General features: G+C 43.1%; 1 protein-coding gene across 4 annotated transcripts in view; it reads right to left on the bottom strand.

Moving 5' to 3' along the window:
- RLF (RLF zinc finger) overlaps window positions 1–14,383 on the bottom strand; it is a 72,539-nt gene that overhangs the window by 15,906 nt on the left and 42,250 nt on the right. For 3 of the 4 annotated variants that reach the window (XM_077295929.1, XM_077295927.1, XM_077295926.1), the window contains exons 2-6: window positions 6,136–6,290; window positions 5,904–5,985; window positions 5,363–5,498; window positions 3,437–3,639; window positions 462–598 (exon numbers count right to left, since the gene is read on the bottom strand). In XM_077295929.1, coding sequence (XP_077152044.1) covers window positions 462–598; window positions 3,437–3,639; window positions 5,363–5,498; window positions 5,904–5,985; window positions 6,136–6,263 — 686 coding nt within the window. In that variant the 5' untranslated portion in view covers window positions 6,264–6,290. Of the gene's footprint in view, window positions 1–461; window positions 599–3,436; window positions 3,640–5,362; window positions 5,499–5,903; window positions 5,986–6,135; window positions 6,291–6,648; window positions 6,827–14,383 lie in introns of those variants that run through there. The other variant, XM_077295928.1, reaches the window with a different exon arrangement.

The following is a 14,383-nucleotide window of genomic DNA, read 5'->3' as shown; positions in this document are numbered from 1 at the left end:
CACTATTTTTTATTTTAATTCTTTTTTTTACCAATTATATGGTGCCCAGTCCGTGGAGGAGAGTCTCCTCTCCTCCACCCTGGGTACCAACCGCACATGATCCGCTTACTTCCCGCATGGTGGGCATAGCCCCGTGCGGGAAGTAAGCAGATCAATGCACTCCTAGGTGTGCGGAATCCCCGCAATTCCGCATTTTTAATGAACATGTTGCTTTTTTTTCCGCGATGCGATTTTTTCGCGGAAAAAAATGCAACATTTGCACAAAAAATGCGGAATACCCTGTAAATAATAGGCATATGTAAGCGTTTTTTTCGCGTTTTTATCACATTTTTGTAGCGAAAAAAACACGAAAAATCCTGAACGTGTGCACATGGCTTTAGTACAGCAAGTCTTAAAAGGGGTTTTCCCACAAACAGTTGTGGTTAAGACGCAAATTGTGAAAGTGGTAAACAAGCACTCACCAGGAGAAAGACATTACTTCATTTTGTAGCTGCTGTGTAAGGTATGTGGTGCAAAGAATAAATGCAGTATTGATTTGTCCTTCGGATTCCAGATTACATATTGTATCCAACACGTCCTTTTCATCCATTTTTGAGATCTGCAAATGATGAAAAGAGGAAGCAAAATGACAGGATCTTTTGTACGCTAAATCATATTTCCACACATTTTGTGATGAGCTTGGGCTACTAACCGTAGACAATTTGAAAACATGGAGTGTCAGTGTAAAAGCATGAAACAGAAAGTGGAGCCACTGACAAGCCCTGGGGTGTCCTTCAAACTACTAGAACTTTACAGAGTAGACAAAGAAAACCAAATGGAACAGAGCTAAACAGAAGCAACACAGAAGATGATACATTTGAGGTAGAGCTGCAAATTTGAAATCTAAGGGGTTGTCCACTTTGGGCTAAAATTAATTTTTCGAATTGGGTTTCATTAAAAATTTTCCTCTTTTTGACTATTACAATTTTTTTGTTAACCACAGATCACATCCCAGTTGAATGTGCAGGGAAGCAATCAGCTGAGAGGAGAGCAGAAAAACAAAAGTGTTGCAAACCCTCCCATCAGAAAGACTCAGTGATGGAGTCACAGATCACAAATTCTGCAGCCAGCCGTAAACAAAGCAATACAAATGTAATGGAATACAATTATTGCAACAACAACAAGAAAAAAAAAATAAAATATATATATATATATATATATATATATATATATATATATATATATATATATATATATATATATATATATATATATATATATATATATATATATATATATATATATCACGCTATATAATTGTCTAAGGGGTACTTCCGTCTGTCACAGATATTCATTGGTCGCGGCATCTGTCTGTCATGGAATCAAGTCGCTGATTGGTTGTGGCAAAACGCCCACGACCCTTGCCACGACCAATCAGCGACGCGCACAGTCCGGAAGAAAATGGCCGCTCCTAACTCCCCGCCCGCATACACTGTCCGGTCACCGCTCACACAGGGTTAATGCCGGCGGTAACGGACCGCGTTATGCCGCGGGTAACGCACTCCGTAACCGCTGCTATTAACCATTGTGTGTCTCCAATTTTTTTACTATTGAGGCTGCCTATGCGGCATCAATAGTAAAAAAATGTAATGTTAAAAATAATAAAAAAACCAAAAAACCTGCTATACTCACCCTCCGTAGTTCGCCGAGCCGCTAAGTCTTCTGGGTAATTTCGCAATGCGTCCTGGGAAAGGAAGATGGCGGCCGGCGCCAGCGGCTCGGCGGAGCTTCGGTGGATCCCAAGCGTCGGCAACCGCTTCCTGGATCCAGGCGTCAACGGAAGGGGAGTATATAACTATTTTTTATTTTAATTTTTTTATTTATTTATTTATTTATTTTTTTAACAGGGATATCATGCCCACATTGCTATATACGTGGGCTGAGCAATATACTACGTGGGCTGGGCAATCTACTACGTGGGCTGGGCAATCTACTACGTGGGCTGCGCAGTATAATACGTGGGCTGCGCAGTATAATACGTGGGCTGCGCAGTATAATACGTGGGCTGCGCAGTATAATACGTGGGCTGCGCAGTATAATACGTGGGCTGCGCAGTATAATACGTGGGCTGCGCAGTATAATACGTGGGCTGCGCAGTATAATACGTGGGCTGCGCAGTATAATACGTGGGCTGCGCGGTATAATACGTGGGCTGCGCGGTATAATACGTGGGCTGCGCGGTATAATACGTGGGCTGCGCGGTATAATACGTGGGCTGCGCGGTATAATACGTGGGCTGCGCAGTATAATACGTGGGCTGCGCAGTATAATACGTGGGCTGCGCAGTATAATACGTGGGCTGCGCAGTATAATACGTGGGCTGCGCAGTATAATACGTGGGCTGCGCAGTATAATACGTGGGCTGCGCAGTATAATACGTGGGCTGCGCAGTATAATACGTGGGCTGCGCAGTATAATACGTGGGCTGCGCAGTATAATACGTGGGCTGCGCAGTATAATACGTGGGCTGCGCAGTATAATACGTGGGCTGCGCAGTATAATACGTGGGCTGCGCAGTATAATACGTGGGCTGCGCAATATACTACATGGGCTGTGCAATATACAACATGGCCTGCGCAATATACTACATGGGCTGGGCCATATACTTGGGCTGCGCAGTATAATACGTGGGCTGTGCAATATACTATATGGGTTGCGCAATATACAACGTAGGCCGCGCAATATACTGCGTGGGCCGCGCAATATACTACGTGGGCCGGGCAATATACTACGTGGGCTGCGCTATACACTACACATACATATTCTAGAATACCCGATGCGTTAGAATTGGGCCACCATCTAGTGTGTGTGTGTGTGTGTGTGTGTGTGTGTGTGTGTGTGTGTGTGTGTGTGTGTGTGTGTGTGTGTGTGTGTGTGTGTGTGTGTATGTATGTATACACACACACACACACACTATATAATGTATTAGTATGTGCTTGTCAACTACTTAATCAAACCCCTTTTTTTCGATCAATGTATTTCCCTTATGTAAAATAAGGACGGCCTATGCCAATATATGGTGCAGACGCCGTTCCAGCAATATATGTAACATGCCTTATGTAAGTGGGCCCTACAGCAAATCAACAGCCGCTTCACTCCCCTTCAGACTAAATGACATCCGAGGGAAGTCAGAACATCTGCAGCTCACACTTCTCCTTACAATTTTGTCTGAAGGAAGAGAGAGAATGAAGTGACTGCTGTGTTGCTGCAGGGTTCACATTACATATCACGCAAGCTCCAGGAGATAAGGCATCGGCACTGCTGAAATGGCTCTTGCACCGGCACCGAATACGGGTGTTTCTTATTTTACATGGAGGAAATATAGTCACTAAAAAGGGTTGTCCGAGTAGTGGACAAACCCTTTAAAGTCAATTTCCTTGTGAACTATTCTGCATACCTCTTTAAAAGCGTCTTCATTTGGCAACATTGTACATAGACAAGTGATAAAAGACTGACGGAAAAAGAAATTGCTTGAAGTCTCTGCGGTTTCAGAAGAAATTTTTGACAGGAGCATTGCTTGCTCTATGCAGTTTGTCTTCATTAGATGTTTAATGCGCATCTGTAGTAAACAGGGGCCTTCTTGAGATATCCAATTAGAAACTGGCATGGACAAAAACAAAACAAAAAATATATAAATTTATGTTTAGGCAAAACAAAAAACAAAAAATTATACAACTTAAATTATTTCACTGATTATGTATTCTGGAAAAATAAATGCCCACTCCTTATATCGAGAGCATTTAATTCTTGTGATTATTGGGTACAACTGGAAACTTGGGCTGGTTTCCCACATCCGTGTTTTGCAGTCCGTACTCGGACGGCTGCACGGTCTCCTGATCTGAAGTCAGTAGCTTCTGACTTTACGTAAAAAGACCTGTGGCCAGTCTGTGCAACCCCTTCAGAGTTAGGACTGCAAAGTAAGCATGTGGGAAAACTGCTGTAGGCAGACATTATATCGGACAACATATATAATAATAAATCATCTTTATATAGCGCCAACATATTCCGCAGCGCTTTACAGTTTAACAGTTTCAAACAACAGTCATACTGTAAGTAACAATGTTAACAACACAATTACAGCACAATAAGACGACCCTGCTCATGAGAGCTTACAATCTACAGTGAGGTGGGGGAGGTACAAAGTACAGGTGTGTATTTACAATGATGTATTTACAATGATGGTCCAGCCATCGTGAGGGAGTGGGGGATAGATGGAGATAGTGAATGGGTTACACATGCACCCTTACACATAAAATGATTTGTTAGGGAACGTGGTAGGCCGCTCTGAACAAATATGTTTTGAGGGTGCATCTAAAACTATGCAAATTGTAAATGGTCCTAATTTCTTGGGGTAGAGCATTCCAGAGGTTTGGCGCAGCACGGGAGAAGTCTTGGAATCGGGAGTGGGAGATACGGATTAGTGCAGAGGTTAGTAGAAAAGTAATTTGCAGAGCGCAGCGGTCGGTTAGGCCGATAGACAGAAATGAGGGAGGAGATGTAAGGGGGTGCCGCACTGTGGAGAGCTTTGTGGGTGAGAACAAGTACTTTGAATTGGATTCTATAATGAATGGGCCAGCCAGTGTAACGACTGGCAAAGAGCGGACACGTCTGAATACCGATTAGCTAGATGGACAACCCTGGCTGCAGCATTAAGGATGGACTGGAGAGGGGAAAGTCGATTGAGGGGGAGGCCAATTAATAGAGAATTGCAGTAGTCCAGGTGGGAGTGGATCAGGACGTCAGTGAGGGTTTTTGTTGTTTCCATGGTGAGAAAAGGGGCGGATTCTAGAGATGTTCTTTAGGTGTAAGCGGCAACAGCGGGCAAGAGATTGTATATGGCATGTGAAGGAGAGACCGGAGTCAAACATAATACCCAGACAGCGTGCCTGCTGCTGGGGTGTTATTATGGTGCTACCCACGGAGAGGGAAACGTCAGGTTTAGGGAGGTTAGTAGAAGGCGGGAGCAGAAGAAGTTCAGTTTTGGAGAAGTTGAGTTTCAGATAGAGAGCAGACATGATGTTGGAGACTGCGGACAGTCACTGGCGTTCTGTAGTACAGCAGGGGTAAGGTCGGGGGATGACGTAAATAGATGTGTGTCATCGGCATAAAGATGGTACTGAAAGCCAAATCTGCTGATGGTCTGTCCAATTGGGGCCGTGTAGAAGGAGAAGAGAAGGGGGCCAAGGACTGAGCCCTGAGGTGTCCTGACAATGAGAACTATATACAGTGAGAAATAGAAATGTTTATGCTCAGAAATATTCAAAAAGTGCAGAAAAATACCTGTACTATGACCTACAAGTAAAAGCCTACTCGGCATCCTCACCTTCGTCATCCTGTACAGTCTGCCTAGACAGGATTTTAACAAGAACTGGATTTTGCCATGCCCCTCCATGCTTGATGCTGCCAACCAGCAACTGCAAATTATCATGTCCAAATTCAATTAATATGCCCTGGGAATCCTACAAATAATGAGAAGATGGTTATTCTTAGTACCAGCTTTGTATCTGCAAAACATCATTTTGGTCTCATCTTTTGTGGCTAGTGAGTAAAAACCCATGGTGGAAATCTAAATACTGTGAGTTGATAGTTATTCCAGCGCTTTCGCAAAATTGGGTCTTATGAATGAAGCATATGTAGTAGGTTTCCTAAAGCATATTTATATGGCTGAAGCTTTGGATTCCAGCCAAGTGAGAACACTATGTGGACGTATGATGGTCAGGTCTGCCATTTTTAAACACCAGAATCGTGTTTCCAGGGGAAATATCCTGATGATGAGCCAGCGTTAATGAGTCTCCCTCATTGTTCCAGAAAAGTTTATTTTAGTGGCAGGGTACAATAAACCAAGAGTAAAAGTTCCCACTTACCATGACAGACTTTTTAAAACGCATCCCAAAATCACATGAAAAGTCATCTTGATTCATAGAAAGAAACACTTCAAAACAACTCCTGGAGAAAAACATATGATGGCATATAACTAAACATGTATTTTATACCAACACGCAACAAACAACCATTCTACACTGGTAACAGAAATGGAGAATGGGAATTACACACAGGCACATGGAGAAGGTGAAGCCCGTACAATGTGTCACTTACAATGCAAGCCTTTCCACAAGTAGCAGAACGTCTTCACACTCCGTGGTCAGGTAAGGGCGTGCGTTTGCAAAGCTTCTCAGAGCGGTCCCGTACACATCTGAGTAAAGTTTGAGATTTTCAGATGCCATATGATCTTCAGCGCACTGTAGTAATACCTAAGTGGGGAAAGAGCCAGTGATGGGTAATCAGGCAGATCTAGAGAACACGTGTGGCCACTTGACATTTAGGCCTTCATTAGAGGCACTTGTTAAAGAGGAGCTGTTTAAAAAAGAACTTGCAGTAAAGCGTGTGTTTGCGGCCATTCCCACCTATACTCTACATAGACTTAGAAGCACCAACTGTCATCTCCCATCTTCGTAATACGAAGATCTGCCTCCACTGAATTCTGATTTTACCCATGAATTGATTAAATAAAAATCAAAACCACGGGCAGCATGAATTGGATACCCTAGGTGTTATTGCAGTGGTGTGTATTTTACTCTGAAATGTTGCAACAAGTCAGGGAACACATACCATTCTTTGGAAAGACAGCCAGGGACCCTGCACCATATTTGACTAATCCAAGGGGCCGGTCGCCAAATGGACTGTTCAGCTCACCTATACCGATCGGGAGAGATGTGTCAAGTCTTGGAGAGAGGCCAGGGAGAAGCTGCTGAGGACCATCATCTTGGACTAGTCATACAAGACACATGTACACTAGTGGCCAAAACTGTGGATACACTTGAAGTATTTAATCAATTTTCGAGGCTTCTGGAACTTTCGGTGATCTTACTTGCCTGATTACGTAATTATATTTATAGCCAAGACACGCAATTCTGTTACAAAAGATATCGGGAGACTTGTTTTTGATATTTTGTCATGTGATCCTTTCAGTATAGGGCCTACAGGCTTTAATTTCTTTACAAACTATTGAGAATTTTTTATTTCTTGTATTATATTAATATTTACATTTTTTTTTAATTGAATAATTATAAATGTCTATTTTGAGCTCAAAAAATCCTGAATGATTTTTTTTTTAGATTTTAATCATGTCAGCCACAAAAAGGTCCAATTAGTCTCCAAAAAAGAGCTACGGCTATTGTTTGGAGGAAGGAGGGATACAGTTTCAGAGAAATTGCTAGGAAGATGGGTGGTGGAGTCACTGCTTCTGGCAGTGCAAAAGCTGTGTTCACATTTTGCTGATAGATGCAGCATCAAAACTAAAAGTGGAAGAGAAGGGAAAAAGGCAACAACTCCAAAAACAGACAGAAGAATTGTTAGGTTAGCCTTGCAAAACAGAAGAGCATCAGCCAAGGAACTCAACCAGTTCTTGCACGATGGAGGAGTTTCGGTGTCGGACAGAACAGTACATCGCCGATTACTTGATGCCGGTCTGAAAGCAAGAACACCAAGGGAAAAGCTATTTCTAAATCTTAAACAGACGTAAGAGAATTTCCTGGGCCAAAGAACATCTGGACAACTCAAGATTGGTAGAAAGTAATCTGGAGCGATGAAACGAGAATATCAATTTTTGGTAGTGACGGAGTGCGTTATGTTCAGAGAAGGCCAAAAGGAAGACTGTCTTCCAGAGTGTATGACAGCTACAATGAAACATCCTCAGAGTGTTATGATATGGGGCTCTATGTCCTGGCATGGAATTGGGAGAATACAGGTCCTTGAGGGAACTGTAAATGCCTTGAAAGATATTCATGATGTCCTTGAACCAAAGCTCATCCCATCAATTTGTGACATTGGCAAGGAACAGACCGAAATTATTTTACAACAGGATGGAGCACCATGTCACACTGCAAGGCAATGTCTAAAATGGTTTGAAAGCAAACAAATTACTGTGCTTTCATGGCCAGGAAACAGTTCTGATCTGAACCCTATCGAAAATCTGTGGTCAAGATTAAAACTATTGGTTTCTAGTAAGCGACTGAGCAACAAACAGGCATTGATTGCAGCCGTTATCAGTTCCTGGTACCATGTTATAACCACAGAGAACCTGAGAAGTCTTGTTGACTCAATGCCAAGGAGATGCAAAGCGGTTATCGATGCTGAAGGATACCATACACGCTACTAACGAAAGAACACATAGGGATAGCATGAAATTAACTTATTAGGATGTGATATTTTGATTCTGCCATTCCGCTGTTCTTATAGACGTAATGAGATATTTTGTATTATGGTAACCTTTTTTCTCTGTAGAGGTGTTCTAATCTACCTTAGATTACTTGTGGCATTATTGTTATAAAAACATTGTATGATTGCATGATCAAATTTGTCTTTTTTTTTAAGTTTAAGAGTATCCACAATTTTAGCCACTAGTGAATGTAAAAGTAAAGCCTATTATACAGTATACCTTAATAGCAAACTCTTAAAGACTTCGACAATAGATACCACAATTATAAAAAAGAATGCCAAAGCATTGTATGCATGTAATACAGTTAAACATAGGTGTAAGGGGCTCATATACACATTAGATCTCTGTCAGCCGAATGATGGTTCAGACGACAGCCATCTCTCTGACTTCTCCATACACAGGAACACTACTACTGAGCCCTCTACGACAGTCATTGCCAGATTCCTGTGGCAGTGGCTTATCCGGCCAAGTACCGAAATCCACGGGATACTCATCTCACCTGATATCTGTCAAGGGGGAGTTGGGAGGCCCCCATACACAGACTATCAGACGAACCCCATTGGCGGGTTCAGCAGACTTGGGCCACTAAAGGCCCACGTACACATTAGGCTTGAGTGAGGCTTCCAGGGCAGAACCTATTATCGTCTACTCATAAGCACAATTAGAAATGTTCTGGAATACATCGACATTCCAATACAAGCTATACTTGTGTATATATATATATATATATATATATATATATATATATATATATATATATATATATATATATATATATATAAAAACAAAACACTTTTTTCTGTAAATGTGTCTCAAGTACAACAAAATACAAGTGATAAAGATTTGGTAACGCAAGCACTTGTACTATTTACTGGAATTGCATATTCTATTACGGGTGAAAAGTAAACAAGAAAAAAAAAAAAAACGGACATACTTTATGCCTTTCAACATCAGAATTTGTACAAAGGATAATATGCATGTCAACAATACACCTAAAATATCGATCCATCTTTCTTAAAAGGGCATTGACGTTTACATAGATAAACCAGAAGTTTACATTTCATAAAGAGAAAAACCTGTATAGGATCATACATAAAGAATGGCACAGATTTGCAAAGTACACAGGCCTCATTAGGTATAAGGGCTATTTAATAATGCATGCAGTTTGAACGGCAAGATCTAGTGACAGATCTGTTAAAAAAATAAATAAGATATTTCCAGTAGAACTCCTTAAAAAAAGCACCATACAGTATGTGGTCTGCAGATCTTTTGTAGTGTACTGGGCCAAACATCATTAGTCTGCTGTCACCCTATGCAAGCTTCGGTGATATCAATGATGTGGTGATAATAGCTTAGCCTGAACAAAGTACACCAAGAGATTCTGAGTTCAAGCAGGCAACTTCTCTTAGCTGCTGAGGAAAAGTCCTCCTCCTGCTGGAGCATATCTGGCTCAGCGACCATGCTTCCACCATAGCTCAGCAATAAAGAGGTGCCACACTGGCACGGCATGCAGATTTATGGAATCGTATAGACTGATCCAGAGCTTTGTGCCCCCACATGTATATCCCGATAGTACAGCACTGCGGCCTTGACCACTGCTACAGACAGTGGAAGGGAATAACAGAACTGCAGGCTGAGAATACACAGCTTGCTGGCAATCTGCAGTGCATGGGGGTTGTTGGCACAGCGCACGATATTTAAGGTTGTGTTCCCACGATGAGTTTTTGACGCTGTGCGTTTTCGCTGCACTAAATACGTGGCGTCTAACAGTTCCAGGAAAAGGGTTGGGATTTACAGAAATATCATGTCCATTGTTTTTTGTTATACGCAAAATGTCAATTTCTTTAGCAAAGGGTTTTCTATTCAGATTTTCCCAGAAGAATTGCAGAAATTCTCCAGGTAAAATACACACAAGCGTTTTCAATGCATTTCCGCATGTAATAAGAACATGACTGTACTAACAAGGTTTGGCCAAATACAACAAAGTATCAAAACAGAAGTTTATTTAGAAACCAGGCCTACTGAAAAGACAAAAATGGCCATTTAAAAAAATGCAAGTAAACTAACTTCCGGTACATCAGATGGATGTCACATGTATATCTCATCTGTGCTGCTGGAGGAGGAAAAAAAAAAAGATATGTACGCGTGTGTCACAAAGACACATGGCCCAGGTGAAAACATGGACATATGCGCTGCCCCATAGTTTATAATGTGTGTATACGTATGAAAACAGATACCGGAAACACAGGCATGAGGAAGGGGCTTTAGGGACAATTTACGGTACATGAACTATTATGTAGCATAAATTAAGAATAATCAGCATGGGAATTTTGGTGGTCCAAGGGAGCAACATTCCCAAGTACTACACTAACCACAAACAGATTTCCTGCACGGATCCTTAGCAATCTATACCACAAATAATAATTCAAGTGAGTATATTATCAAAATGATCCATATGCACTACATCTACTGGTCCAACTCACGATACTCTGTATGGTGTCGAACTGATATAATTAGAGCGGTGATTATTCTTAATTTATACTACTGTAAGTAGTTTCTATCACTAACAGGTTATACACAGAACCTGTTTTAATCGCCAGCAGCTTCTTATACAGAATCCTTTTCCCTCAAATTTCTTTTAAACCCTAGCATGGAGCGCCAGTGTGCATTATTTCTATATATTATGTTGCATAATTGCTGCACTGTAACAGACTACAGCAGAGGAGCAACATTGTATCCAGAACACGGCCATGGAAGCGCCTCCTGGAAGTCTACATTGCCATGTGACTGCGCTGGATACTTTGTGGCAAGTGAAAACAGCCGCCACCGACTGATATATGAAAAGGTTATTACTGGTTCTTTACATCCTTTTGGGACCACATTTTTGTTCTTCTCGCCTCTTTCCAATCGTTATCTGATTTAAAAAAATCAACATACTGTATATGTACTCCAAAATAGTATTGAAAAAAAAAAAGTAAGCTCCATTTCTGACTTTTGGGTTAAGTAATGTTATATTTTCATAAGTCGAACTTTTATAGTAACTGCAAAGTCAAGCATTTATTTTGCAAATGATCATTGAAGTGCAAAGATTGTGGCAAAATTGGCCTTCAGTAGGCCCCTGGCTGCCATGGAAACCCCTGATCACATCATGCCACTTCAATGCCAATGTCCATTCCCGTGGGTAAAGGGCAGCAATTGGAGTCATCTCCTATCATTGCTGTTACAAGGTGGTGGCACCTGTACAACACAGAGGAACATGCTCTGTACACTCACACCTGGTGTACATGGACGTCACATGTCAGGAAGGGGTTAAACTGTACACCTCATCTGAGGCAGCAGAGCTGCAGAGGAAAAAAGCAGCAACCTGGACCCATGAGACAGGAGGTGGGCATCAGACTCCAGTACACAGAATACATAAACCATGGTCACAGATTACAGCTCTGTCCTAATTAAGGCAAGACAGAACGCAGCAAGCTATCTACTATATAATTGTCTAAGGGTCACTTCCATCTGTCCTTCTGTCTGTCGCGGTTATTCGTTCACTGATGCGACGCGCACAGTCCGGAAGAAAATGGCCGCTCCTTACTCCCCGCACTCACTGCCCAGCGCCCGCATACACCCCTCCGCTCACACACGGTTAATGCCGGCGGTAACGGACCGAGTTATGCCGCGGGTAACGCACTCCGTTACCGCTGCTATTAACCCTGTGTGACCAAGTTTTTTTTACTATTGACGCAGCCTATGCAGCGCCAATAGTAAAAACATCTGTTAAAAATAATGAAAAAAATAAAAATGATTATATACTCACCTACGCTGCCTTTCCCGCTCCTCGCGATGCAACCGGCACGTTCCGTTGGCACGGATGGTCTGGCAGAAGGACCTGCCATGACTTCACGGTCATGTGACCGCGACGTCATCGCAAGTCCTACGCGCCTGCGCGGAAAGGACCTGCCATGACGTCACGGTCATGTGACCGTGACGTCATCACAGGATCTGCGCGAGTAGGCTGGGACCGGAAGACGACAGAACTACAAGTATGGTGAGTATGTTAGAACTACAAGGGGCCCTCGGATCGGAAGGCGAGTATGTTTATTTTTTATTTTTTAACCTGTGACATACGTGGCTGGGCAATATACTATGTGGCTGAGCAATATACTACGCGGCTCTGTGCTGTATACTACATCACTGTGCAATATACTGCGTGGCTCTGTGCAATATACTACGTCACTGGGCAATATACTACGTCACTGGGCAATATACTACGTTCAAGGACAGATATGCCACTCAATAGGCTCACTGCTTCCATTACAAGGAGAAGAACCTCAATTTCTTCAACTTTACTTCACGGGTAATGCAGAAGCAGAGGCTCAGCGGAGATGCTCTTTAATTCCTAACACTCGCCTTGATATTGTCACTAACTTGCAGCAGTTCCTTCACTCCAACAATCCATATCTTGAATGCATGCCAAATGACGATTAAAAAGTTGTAATCTGAGCTGACAAAACACCACAAGGTGGGCATCAGTGACGTTTCAATGCTCCCACATTTGACAAGGTAGCCATTTTGATTGTGGGTAATGAGTTTCACAGCCGTGACATTGTGCTTCAGAAAAGGAACAATGGTTTGCAATGGGTGGCAGAAACTCACAGGTCCTAAGTTTGTATTATAAAAAAAAATAATAAAAAAAAAAAATAGATATCTGCATCCATCTATCTTTCTAGATATCTAGAATACCCAATCAGCTCTAAACCCAAATTTTTGGAAAACTAAACGGTATTCCAAAAGTTGAGTGGTCCCCCATTCATAGTGTGGAGCATAAATTACTGGTCACTGGGAGGCGGACCAGCCACAGCGACCTGCAGAGCCCCGTCTCGGATACAGCGGAGTGTGCATGCTCTACCTCCATTTCATTCAATGTATGGGGTCGCTGTCAGCAGACGAGAGTATTCCGCTTTCTCTGGCAGGTCATAGACAATAAATGGAAGGGAAAAACTTTCGCTCCATTTCAGACAGGCTCTCCAGATTGCTGAAGGTCCAGATATTGGAATTCCAGCGATTAATATAGAATCCGCCATGGAGAGGGGATAAAGTTCAATTCTGGGAATAACCCTCTAAAGAGAACGTCACCTCCAGAAACGCCACTTATCTGCAGATATAGCAGCGATATGCAGGTAAAATAGCTAATGAACCATGTGTAGCTGGTATAATGGAGCAGCAGCTACAAGGAGAAAATGATGATATATTCCCCCTGCAGCTGCTTGGCTCTAGTCATGGGGCAGTACAGGTGGCTGTTGCAGTCAGCGCTCACCGGACAGCGAGTGCGCCATCACTTCTCCCCTGCAGATAGTGCAGAGCGGCTGTGGGTCTGTGTGCCAGGGAGTGACTAACCACTCCCAGCATGTCTGGAAGGGAGCGGCTACAGGGAGAATAAAATGTCACTTTCTCCCTGTAATCACTGCTCCTGTACACAGACTTTACAGGGTTTATCAGCAGAAATACAGCATTGCTAGACATAACAGGTTCCCTTTAATAAATAAGGCACCATGAAGTGTAGATACGAGTTCTGTCTCCTGGGAACTCACAAACATCTCATCAAGACGAGCGTACATTGCGCTCATTCACGTCAAACACACATTCATGCCTGCCCAATGGCTTCTGAAAACAGGATCTCATCCTCTGGATTAGTGATGGGGGGCAGGAACCCAAACACGGCTTTCTGCAGAGTAGGGGCATTCCTATACGGCCACTACCCGGGAGCGACACACCGCTGGTATGGGACTACTGTGCCATGTGTGACCTAGAATCGCTGGCAGCAGAAGCTCCTCAGGTCACCATCAGGTGACGAATGCCCATGTGCCCTGGTAGACACTGCAGCTGGCACCTAACATCTCCATCCCTCTCCCCTGGGCACTGCCAGCCCGCGGTATACCAGGCTGTGCTGGCACCAGGACATGGTCAGAGGGTCCACATGGCGGCAGGAGCGCAGGATATGGAGGCTCCGTGCCAAGCAGCAGGGCCCCTGGCAGCAGCAGCGCTAGGGATTGTGGGTGCAGCTGGCCGCCATTGCTCCCCGGTGACCCGCTCTGCTGTGACAGGGGCAGAATGAATTGAGGAGAGGTCTGGGCT

This window comes from Ranitomeya variabilis, chromosome 3 (genome assembly GCF_051348905.1).
Source record: "Ranitomeya variabilis isolate aRanVar5 chromosome 3, aRanVar5.hap1, whole genome shotgun sequence".
Lineage (NCBI taxonomy): Eukaryota > Metazoa > Chordata > Amphibia > Anura > Dendrobatidae > Ranitomeya > Ranitomeya variabilis.
Note: the sequence above shows the minus strand (reverse complement) of the source record. Positions and strands in the feature narration are given on the sequence as shown.